Source organism: Brachycentrus maculatus, unplaced genomic scaffold, assembly GCF_059751285.1.
Source record: "Brachycentrus maculatus isolate JH-2025_06_01 unplaced genomic scaffold, ASM5975128v1 h1tg000231l, whole genome shotgun sequence".
Lineage (NCBI taxonomy): Eukaryota > Metazoa > Arthropoda > Insecta > Trichoptera > Brachycentridae > Brachycentrus > Brachycentrus maculatus.
Window position 1 is genome coordinate 212,602 of NW_028280982.1, and position 12,311 is coordinate 224,912.

The 12,311-nt window shown below is 30.7% G+C and overlaps 1 protein-coding gene across 1 annotated transcript in view; it reads right to left on the minus strand.

Annotated features, from left to right (window-relative positions):
- LOC148306684 (uncharacterized) overlaps window positions 1-12,311 on the minus strand; it is a 110,989-nt gene that overhangs the window by 46,307 nt on the left and 52,371 nt on the right. The window contains exon 6 of the mRNA XM_088264545.1: window positions 6,396-6,624. Coding sequence (XP_088120671.1) covers window positions 6,396-6,624 — 229 coding nt within the window. The remainder of the gene's footprint in view (window positions 1-6,395; window positions 6,625-12,311) is intronic.

A 12,311-nucleotide genomic window follows, 5' to 3' on the forward strand; every position in this document is an offset into this window, starting at 1 on the left:
AATAGAAACACGTACTACAATAGATTTTACGAAAAAGTGGTATTTTGCGGACGAAAACTAATATTATTTTTATATACCATACAAGAATACGAGAAAGCAAGGAGAGTTGGACAAAAAACAGAAAAAAATTAAATATTACAGACTAAAAATTTCTAATATTCTGTAACGTTTGATTTTCATGTTTGTTGTATTTTGAAATAATAAAATACAGTACAAATAATTTGAAACATTATAAAAATAATGTTATGAAAATATTTTGATGAAAATTGTATTATAAAATAAAATAATATATTACAATATAACGTGGAAGAAATATATTAGGCTTAATTAACACAACAGTTTCTTTGCCCTCATCATTAATGATTAATAAGCCCTTTCACATTTCACATTAAAAATAAGGCTTTTGATATAAAACAGTATTTTTACACCGTCAATGTTCCTGCCAATTATTTTTATCGCGCGGCAATTTAAAGTTCACGCCTCACCGACCTTTTCCACCCGCTACCCTTCTTTTGTTAAAGGCAGAATTTATTGTAAAAATTGTCTTACGCTTTGAGATTTTCAACCCCCTAGTCTCCCATTCATCACATCCGTAACTCATGGATTATTTGGGTTATTTATAAAGCCCACAGATATTTTTTAAAAGAAAACTCAATATAGAATCAAACGGTTAATAAACTTCTTATAGGTTAAAAAAAAACCTAAAATACAAGTTTTAAAAATAAAATAAAATAATACATTTTACCCAGTTAATACCACCTAAAATCCATTGTGACACGTGTTTTGATGGATTCCGCATCGTTTTCAAACACTTTATGAGAAAATAATTCCAAATTTTAGAGTTGTGTCCTTGGGACGTTGAAGATTGAAGAGGGGGTACGAGCTGTGTCTTATTATAATTTATCCGTTATTTTAAAAATCGAGGTATTTTGTTTTAATAATGAATAATTTTTTGAAAAATAAAACACCTTTGTACATGTCCATGTTTAACCCTGATGATGACAAGGTTTTTGTCAAACCGGTTGGAGAAAAAAATGTGCCAGTAAAAAAGTGGTTAAAAACGATGTTCTTTTATTTTATGAAAAAAAAATAATTTCATTGAAATATTTGAAAACGATTTTCTTTTTTTAATTGTTTTTATGTCAAAAGTCTACAAGATAAATCCCATCACTAAAAACCAAGTAATGACTGAAGGCTCTATAGAAATCAGAATAAGAAATGAACAATGAATTTTATACATTGAAAGCCTTCTTTTTGTCACCATCTTTAAATGCTAAGACCTTTTTCACTTAGCTAAAAGAAGGTGTGTAGAAGCCTTTTTTAAAAGTTAAGGGAGGATACAAGGGTGTTCTGTTGTTCAAATAATCACCCTGATGGGTAAATTTCGTTAGGTAATTAGTTAGTAAGGTGACAAAGAAAATGGATTCATTCATCTCATTGTTAAAAAATAAAATAAAATTACTGTACGAAATTTTGAATTCAATATACTTTTTAGGTAAAATATCCTACATTATATTCAATAAAAATCTTAATAATCATTCCACGTAACTTATTTAATATAAATGTTAATTAAAAGAAAATAAATATACAAATATTTTTTATTTACTGTTGATTTTTTTTAATTAAAGGGAGTTAGAGTTATAAGCTAAAAGTTATATTGAATAAAATAATAAAATAGATAGTGTAATGGTCAGCACGCTCGGCTACCGTTCTGGAGGTCCCGGGTTCGATTCCCAAGGGGGGTAAAAATAAATATAAGTGATTTTTTTCACTGTAATATTTATTTAATATTACCATGGACTGGTACCTACAGCGGAGGGCTGATCACCTTTCCTTCATGTGTAAAACGATCATGATAACACTGCGATTATAAGACACAGTGCCCTATGCACCATTGGGGTGCAGATATGGGTTTTATTATGTTTTTGTTTACAATGATCACGCTTTTGTAAAAAAAATGCGCTTGGTCACTTTCTTTGTATGACTACGATATCATGATATTAATACATTTTATTTCTTGATATTTTTAAACCGTTTCAGTATATTTTGCAGAGAATGACATGATACAATAAAACATATATAAATTCATTATCACTTTATTTACATTCTCTATGATAAGGATTCTCCAATGACCTATATTCCATTCTTACGATAACACGGTATTGCGTTTCATATCAACAACAAAATGCTAAAAATAATTATTTTAATAATACATATTTCAGAATCACTTATTTATTTTATCTTTATTTCAACTTTGAAGCAAAGTGTGCAAGGTTTTAAGCGTTCATTAACATAAACATTTTATTTATTGTTTCGGCATTAACTTTGTGGTAAGATATGTTACAATGATTAAAGAAAACACTTGTTTTTTACCACTTGAGTTTTATTATGGACTACATGTTCCATATAAAGGCCAAATTGTGAATTATCTTGAAAATTTAGAAATCCCAAAAAACCTAAATTCTAATAATAATTTATCAAATAATATATTGTTTCAAAATTCTTCACCGTTGCTTTCAATTTTTCCTTTGTTTTTAAACTCCGCCCCGTGACTAACCCTTTCCCTTTACTTTCCCCTCTCCTTATTTATAGAACAATTTTATATTTTATATTATAGTTATTATACAGACCTGATGATGGAAGTTTAACTTCTGAAACATGTAGTCTATAATAAAACTCAAGTGGTAAAAAACAAGTGTTTTCTTTAATCATTGTAACATAAACATTATTTAAAAACATAAAAATAAAATAAAAAGGAAATAAAAAAAATTATATGCATTTAAAGAAATAACAGTATTATAAAAATAAAAGAAATAAATTAATATGCATGCTATATTTTGATATCTTGAAAATTGTATAAAAAACAACTCCTATCATTGGAGAGAATACAATCTCTTGAAATGCAACCTCTCAGAAGAATGTGCGACAAAACGATGTATGATAGATGTTCGAATAGTGAAATAAGGAAGGAATGCAAGCTGAGACAATCGTTATCGATAAAATTAAGAAAGGTGTGTTGAGGTGGTTTGAACATGTAGAACGAATGAGTGAGGGAAGAATGGTAAATTTATGAGGCGAACGTAATTGGAAAAAGGAGCAGAGGAAGACCGAGAAAAACTTAGCACGATTAGGCATGCCAAATAATTGAAAGTGGTCAGGTTAGAAGTCGTAATAATCGTCGGGTATGTATGAGGAAATGCATGAACGTGGAAGAGGCGAGGAATGTTTGCAAAGACAGAGTGGTGCGGTGTTATATTCTCTCTACCTACCCCTGCGGTGAAGCTTCGTGATGGTTAGTTTGTTAGTTAGTAAGTTAATTGGTGATAATCCAGATTTGTGAACAAGTATTTGGATACATTAAAAATATTGTATTATGCATACGTTTAATTATACTTATATTACACACATGCAAGTTTGCCTCGAAAATAGAACGCCACACCAATCTTTCTTTGATTCATTTATTCAACAATATACGCCTCTTTTGCAATTATTCATTCATGTGTACATTGATGCATCTTTGACTCCTGACCTTACACTTTTCAAATATTGGAATTTAAAACTTGATGGTAGTAAGTTTTCCACAGTCTTCTATTTCCATCTTCATTCCCCTCATGATTTAGTTTTCTTTTTCTTTCTTCAATCATTCATTCCACACGCTCATTCCACCTCAACCAGCTTTCATGGTTTCATCGATAATGCTTATCTCAGCCTTGAAGTTTTAAATAATATATCCTTAAATATAGAATTCACAAAGACAATTTCACTTAAAAATGAATTAATGAAGAAGCTTAGATTCAAGCCCCTTTCATAAAATGTATTTGATACGTTTTTGATCGTTTTTCAATAAATGGCTGAGAAATTAAATGGTACCAATTTAAAGTAAAAACCCCTTTCGAAAATTCTACCTAATGGATTTTTAAATACAACCTTGTTCAGTCTGTTTTTAATAGAAGGTTTCTCTAATAATTAAGGCTTTGAAAATGGAAAATTGAAGGCTTTAAATTCCTTCCATCTAAGGAAACAAATGATATCTAATTTTTGAAAAATTATATTTGGGGGTCGATATTATTTTTAAGGTTGTGAATTATTGACTATGTAAAGAAGGGTTTGAAGGTATTTTTCAATGTAATTTAAATGGCTAAGTATATTTTAATTAAAGGGTGATTAGTTATTTTAAATTAAGGCACTATTGTTATTAGACGCAGATGGCAAGAGGGTGAAATCACAACGATATAGAATTTACTGTACATACAATTAGGGTGTACTTAATTATTCATAAATTATAACTTTCACATACACAGGCTTATTAAACGTATATGTACATATCTTACCACTACTACACCGCTAGCTGCTTCCTTAAAGAGGTAGGTGGAAAGGATGGAATGCCATTATCTAACCAGATATTCACTCCTTTACATCTGGTCATAAATGACCTCCGATAACGTAGACTTTATGTTCAACTTTGAGATTCTGTTTCCAGTTCTTTCATTTTTACTATTTGTCATTCTCTCATTATCTATTCTTTCCACGTGTCCAAAACACCTTTCTTTCTTTGGCTTTCTTTATTTATCAACTGTTCCTATTTCAGGTTTTAATTCTTTCTAAAAATACCTTTATTTTAAATTCTAACAAAAAAAGTTGTCATACAAAAGCTATTTTCTAACTAAATTGATGTTCTCAAAAAATTGCATTAAACATGTCTCGCTATGGACAACTATATTTTTTACACAAAAAAATATGGGAAACTAAGAATTCACAAGATTTACTATGATTTGCGAATTTTATCTTGTAATTTCGAGGTTATATATAGAAAGTAATGAATGCAATGGTCGACAAAAATATTTTTTATTACTCGGGTTATTCGGAAACCAGTAGTCATGAAGAGGTATTTTAAAGTGGAATTACGTAACATGAACGATGAATGATAAGGAGAGTGTTATATTACTACACCCCAAAGTTAACAATGCTTCTAATATACAAAATATATAAAATATCTTGCAATTAAAAATATATATTTTGTATATCAAAAGCATTGTTAATTTTGTAAAATTAGTAATTATTATTAAACTTCCATTGTACGTAAAATTTCGTTTATCTGTCTGTATTTAATTTATTTTTTTAAGTTTTGAAAGATCTCGTATTAAAACAGTTGTCTTAATTTGTGTGGATGAAATTTAATCTGAAACCGTAGTGGGTTCCACCTCCTGAAAAAAAGGCAGAAAAAAAACTTTCAGCCAGCGAATGAGGTCGGGTTTCACGCCGCGGCGGCGCATTTTTCACGACTGAAATTTTTATTTTCAGCTTTTCACGAATTTCCTCACATTCCCCCTCCCATTGGCGGAAAACGTGTACGCCTATAGAAAAAAAGAAAACGCGGATAGCCCGGTGCAGGAAAAAAGTTCCCTGGCCAATCAGAAGCCGAGGATTTTTACGTTCTACGTTCGGATGATTAATTACGGTTTGGGCTTTAAAAATCGAAATTTTTACTAAGGGATGTTTTTTGAGAATCAGATTTTTATTGGTTGGAGAATTTTTGACGGGGATATGATTTTTGTTTGGAATAAAATATGATAACATAGGATTACATTTATTTATTCGGCTGTCACTTTGTGGTAAAATGACATATAATTTTTTTATATTTCATTTTATTTTAATTTCACTCTACACCACAAAATACCATTTTCCTTCAGAACATGACACACGTTTCGATGTAATCTGCATCATTTTAAAAGTATTTTAAAATGACGCGGAATGCATCGAAACATTTGACAAAATTTATAGAAATATGCAGTTGTATTTAAATTGTTAAATTAACATTTTAAATATAATCAGACCTACGTTTTGAATATTTGATGAACATACAAATTGTATATGTGTTCGTATGAACTTAAATATTGACGGTTTTAATGTTAATAAAATAATTATTGTACTCGAATGCCTTTCTTTAGTTCAAGTTTTTATGTGTGTGTATCTAAATTTCATAGTTATATTTATATTAAAAGTAACAATAATTTCACTTTTTAATTTAATTTAAGTACCGTACATCGAAAAATTCATTTAATATTTCCTTTTATTTCAGTAAAATGGCTGTATTTGTTTTTTGTTCTTTTTTTCAATTTCCTTTTATAAACTATAAATATTTTAACACCGTTTTTTTCATTAAAGCCGAAATCACTCTTGCACAAGAAAAGCCTTAAAATATTCTTTTTATTATAATTTCGAAGTCCACATTATGGTTGCAAGAGTCAAAATATTCACAAAATAAATTAATAAAAAAATTAGTAAAATATCTGTCTGTAGTTCAGTTTAACCCTCGACCGCCGCATGTTCTAAAAAACGATGAAAAAGAGCTTTAAAAACGATGAAAAGAGTGCTTTTAAAAACTCGATTCTTACCTGTGTGAAGCCTCGTGTGCTGCTGCACATGGCTGAGCTGCTTGAAGCGCCGGTCGCAGTAGGAGCACTTGTAGGGCTTCTCGCCCGTGTGGACCCTAATGTGTTGCACCAGCTGGTGGTTGGAAGAGAAGGACTTGAGGCACTGCTGGCACTGGTGCGGCTTGATCTCGCCCCCGGCGCCGCCGGCCAGGCCCCTCTGCAGCTCGCGCGCGTGCATCTGCATCGCGTTCTTGTGCATGAAGATCTGCGGACAAATTCGGGGTTAAATTAATTGTCAATTTAAAGAATTGTGTGGAAAAGGGAAATAAAATATGAAAGGACCGATTGAGGGTTAAATTAAATATTAAATTATGAAATAAAATATTAGATTTTGGGCTGTCCTAATCCGAATCCTCACAAATCACTTCACAATTCACACATCTGGGTTTCTCCACTCTGGAGTTATTTTGGGATTTTGACATCTCAACGTAGATGAAAAAGAATATGGATGTGTCGGTATTTACAGGGCTTACGGCCTGTTAAAGGATGGTTTAAGTAATCATTTAATATAATTAACATGTCGTTTCATGTGCGAGTTTCCAGCAGTTTCGATGATTGATTTAAGTAAGCTTTTTATTTAGCAGTCTCTTTTAAATGTTAGTAAGACCTTAACCGTATGTACTGGGAAACCTTATGAGTGAAAAAAAAAATTAACCTCAAATCAACCATAGATACTGCCGTGAACTCGTACATAAAGAACACTAAGGAGATGGATTAACAGCTGGCAATCGACATCGCAGGAGGATAATAATCCCTTTTAAAAACAGGGCACAAGGCCAACTCCAAGAAGAAAAAGAGAAAAATAATATTTTAAGTATTTTATTTCAATTTTTACAAAGTACAAGATAACCTTGCTGATATTTGAGCATCGATTTTCATGGAATATTCCATTAATGTGGCTCTAACGTGTATTTAGAAAACTATTAAAAGTTTCCGCGGGGAATATCGGGGAAGGGGTAGTATTTTTTAAACAAATCGTATTGTAATTTAAAAACAAGCCCCGAACGCGCTATTCGATAATTTCTTTATACACGACTCTTTGTCCTAACCTCCTTTCAGCGCTAAGTGCTCCGAGTCACGGAAGAAAATAATTATAAGAATTTACGAAACTGGGAGAAAAATTAATTTAAAATATTTGAAAAATAGGTCTCTTTTTAATACACGAAAAATTGGTTGCGTTACTTAAAAATCAATAAAAATTTTAGTGTATCGGAATTCTTGTTCATAAATCTAGATTGTCTCCAATTCTATGAGTTATTTTTAAATTACATATATTTTTTCTACATCTCAACAAAGATAAAGAAGAAAATGGAAGTTTGGGCTTTTACAAGGCTTACAACCGTAATAGGCTGGTTTTAAGTGATCACTTTACACACGTGTAACATTTACTAATTCTACCCATGATTGACAACCACACTACTCAAATTCTTAAAACTTCAATGTACATATAGTGTTGAGATAAAAAAAATCAAAACATTAATGTATTTCGGAATTCAGTCAAAATTCTCAGAAAGTTAAAAAAATATGTAATCAAGTATTTCTTATTTTAATATATGTGGGTATGAAGTAGGCAAAAGAAGGATACAAGCAAGTTGAATCAGATGAATATGCGGGGGAACGTTTTATGAGAGATGTTTGAATGGTGATATAAAGAAAGAATGCAAGGCATTCCCGATCAAATTAAAAAAGGTGTACTGATATGGTTTGGGCATGTGAAGAAATAACAAATTAGGAGCTGAATGAAGTGGGTGATAGACGCAAGGGCAGACCAAGAAAAACTTGGCACTATTAAGAATGTCACATACTTTATACACGTGTAGCATTCACTACTTTATCAATGATCATCCTGCTCAAATTTCGGTTAAAGTAATTTTTATGCTTAAATTGAACCTTCTTCTTCTTATTGCTAGTTCGATACTGTCTATGGTTGGACTATGTGAGTTTAAAAAAAAATTAGCAGATAAAATTTGCCTTTATTAAATGTGTATTAGATTCTTACCGAACTAATTACCAAACTAGGAGTTGCTTGCAAAATAACGTTAATTTTTAATTGTTAATGGTAATTAACTATGAGTATTTCAATGTTTTAGAATTAAGTACAAACATATTGATGATGAAAAGGTTCTTGTCAAAACCGGTTGGATAAAGTGTACCAATAAAAAGTGGTTAAAAAAAGTTGTTTTATTTTGTAAAGTTTATAAAATGTGCCACAAAGTATCTGCGAAGAACATTCAAGATTTTTTTTGTTAATTTTTTGTTTTGACCAGTTTTATTCACGATATTTTAAATGTATCACAATTTCTGAGTTTGTTTCCACTAAAAAGATATGTAAATTAAGAATTTTATTTATCTCAACAAAGATGAAGAAGTGTATGGAAGTCTATTCTGAAGAATATGGAAGACTTAAATATTCATTTTCACCTAAGCTGAGATATTGATAAAACTCTTCGTGTAAAAACTCCCCAGTGGAGAAAAACCCATAAATTGTATACCAAAGGTTTGAAAACACTCAAAATATTGTCATTTTTCCTGTTTTATCATGAATTTAGATTTAAATATTCCAAACGATATTCTTATTATATTCATTAGATTATTATGATATATACGGGCGAAGCGATTTAAATTGTGAATTTACGACCTACCGAGATGGATGTCGATACAATTATGAGTCGATTCGTATCGTCACATCACTAGTGCATATATTTCCATACAAATAGATTGGATTAAAAGGGTTGTGCGACGTCTCTGGGTAGGAGAATCGATAGTTTTCTCTGGGGCTGCGCATTTTTGTTATCATTTCACTGTTTGTTCGGAAACGCGTGTTTTGGTTCGAATATTTCATTATATGGAGGGATGGAGCTTTATAAAAACTGGGATCGCGTGACAAAGAGCATTAAAAAACAAAAGTATCTACTTCTACACAAAGTTTAGATTACCGATCGGAACTTTATCTCTGTTAAACGTGTATTTTTAAACCTACATTATATAAAAGTTCCAGGTTAAAAGCTCATTTTAAAGCGTTTTCCTTCGCTCGCAGATACGGTAGTTTTCTTTAAAAAAAATACTAAACTTTATGTAAATCACTGGGTTAAATACAATATGACAGGGCTACTAAAATTGTAATGTTACTTAATATTTAATAAAATATGTAGTACAGGGAATACTGTTTCTATGTAAGTTCTTAAATATTTGTTTTCAATTAATTATAAACATTAAATATCACATTTTGCTAAATTTTTGTTTGTGAAAAATACTTGATTAATTTATCAACATTTATGTCCGCCTCCGTAATGTAATGGTCAGTACTCTCGGCTACCGTTCTGGAGGTCCCGGGTTCGATTCCCAAGGGGGGTAAAATAAATACAAGTGATTTTTTTCACTGTAATTTTTATTCAATATTACCCTGGATTGGTACCTGAAACGGAGGGCTGATCACCTTTTCGTTCATGTCTAAACGATCAAGATAACACTGCGTTTATATTACGCAGTGCCCTATGCACCAGTGGGTGCGGATTAGGGATTTGTTATTTTATTTATCAACAAAAAACATCTACCTTTTAAACTTTTTTCAAAAACCTTAACTTAAAATATGTAAACCATTGAGCTAAATACTACATATGTTACAGAGTTAAATAAATTATTTATTTACTACGCAAAGAAAATTGATCTTATTTTCATTAATTTAAAAGTTGATTATTTTTTTAATTGAATTTTTCTAACCTTGTTATTACTTAGTGAAAAGTGGGACAAAATGTTTTATTTTCTTTCTTCGACTTAATTTTTATTTCACTAGTAAATATCATAAAATATATTCCCAATCCTTTTATTCCCACGGTATTATTTTAAAATCATAAAAAAAATAACGATTGATAATTTATTCAAATTTCGCATCTATTGTGATCGGATGACATTTTTTTGTTTTAAGCCCTTGGCATTCAAAACACGATCTACCTGAATGTGATTATAACTATCGTTCGGAGAGAAAGGGTTGAATGATGTTACTTTTCCCTGGCAATTTATCATTCGAAGGGGGGTTAATTTTTTATGGCCTATAATCGATGTAGCAAAGGGTTAAATTAGATTTAAAAATAAAATTCAACATTTTAATGCGTACCGTTAGTCGCTACCATGGTTTAGTTTACATAATGTTTCGGGTCACGCTATGAAGATAACGTTTTTAAATAAATTGAACGATGTTTTAAAAGATAATTTCATGGATTTATATTTTTTTTATAAGTTTATAAAATAGAACTAAATAAACATTGCTGTAGTTTTATTTTATAAAATTGTTTATTAATCACTTTTGTTTTTGGTACTTTTATCCAACCGGTTTCGATAAGAACCTAATCATATTCTGGACATGTACATGTCCATCCCTGAAGACGACAAGATTTTTGTCGAAAACGTTTGGAGAAAAGTACCAAAAATAAAAGTGGTCAAAACGAAAGTTCAAAGTTATTTTTGTATCCCGTTTTAAAACATCATGGAGCTAATATATTTTATTTATTTTTTCGGCATTTACTTTGTGGTAAGATATGTTAAAATGATTGAGGAAACACTTACTATGTAAATACCACTTTATCTTGAAATCTATTGTGACACATGTTTCAATACATTGATCATTATTGTTAGACATGTGTTGCAATAGGTTTACAAAAAAAGGTTTTTAACAGGTAAAATAAAAATTTGAAATGTATAGATATTAATTACTACAAATTTGATTATCTTTAGTAACTTTATAAAATAAAACTCAGAGTTTGTTTTTAACCACTTAAATTTTTTGTACTTTTTGCAACCGGTTTCGACAAGCACCTCGTCATCCAACAAGCACCCTAAAAATGACAAGCTCGAATCGGTTGAATGACTTATCCAAATCGGTTAAAAAAATGTCCCAAAAATAAAAGTTGTAAAAAACGTATTGTCCGCCTCCGTAGTGTAATGGTCAGCACGCTTGGCTACCGTTCTGGAGGTCCCGGATTCGATTCCCAGGGGGGGTCAAATAAATATAAGTGATTTTTTCACTGCAATATTTATTCAATATTACCCTGGACTGGTACCTGAAGCGGAGGCCTGATCACCTTTCCTTCATGTGTAAACGATCAAGATAACACTGCGTTTTTATGAAGCCGTGCCCTACGCACCATTGGGGTGCGGATAAGGGTTTTATTATTATTATTTATTATTAAAAAACAAGTTTTGTTTTATAAAGTTTATAGAATGTGCCACAAAGTATAAACGAAGAACATTTTTTTAAAAATATTATTTACGTTATCATGATAAATCTTTGTGTTAACACCTTCAGTGTATAAATAAACATCAAGGTGTTGACAACCTTAATGTGTTAAGCTTTTAGGGCATTAACAGACTCGCAAAACACAGGAAGTAAATTATTATCCAATAAAAAAACGCGCTTACACACATATTGAGTAATCAAAAGGGACCTTGAGGGGTGAACGCGCGTGTCAAAAAAAAGGAAAAAAAAAGAAATAGGGTGAAAGGGGTTAAAAATGTTATTAGAGTTACTGAAGCGATTGAACGGGAAACGGAAATGTGACGCGTGTAGATGTGAAAAAAAATGTTTATTTAAAATTTAGAGCCAGTTTTTTAATACCGTTTTTTTTTAAGAATGGAAAAGTTTATGAGGGTAGCTAACTTACAATGAAATGTAAGGGTAGATAATTAAATTATTAAAAAAAAAACATAAAAAATGTTTAGTTAACAAAACAAGAAAAAATTGACGCTATAGAACATTTTTTTCGATGCTAGCTGTATCCGGTCACGAGCTGCTGTGGCCCAGTCTTGTTAAATGGAGAAAAGAAAAAAAAATAGAAACGTATTTTTTCTTATATTTAAGTTCACAGTGCCTGTGGAAATACG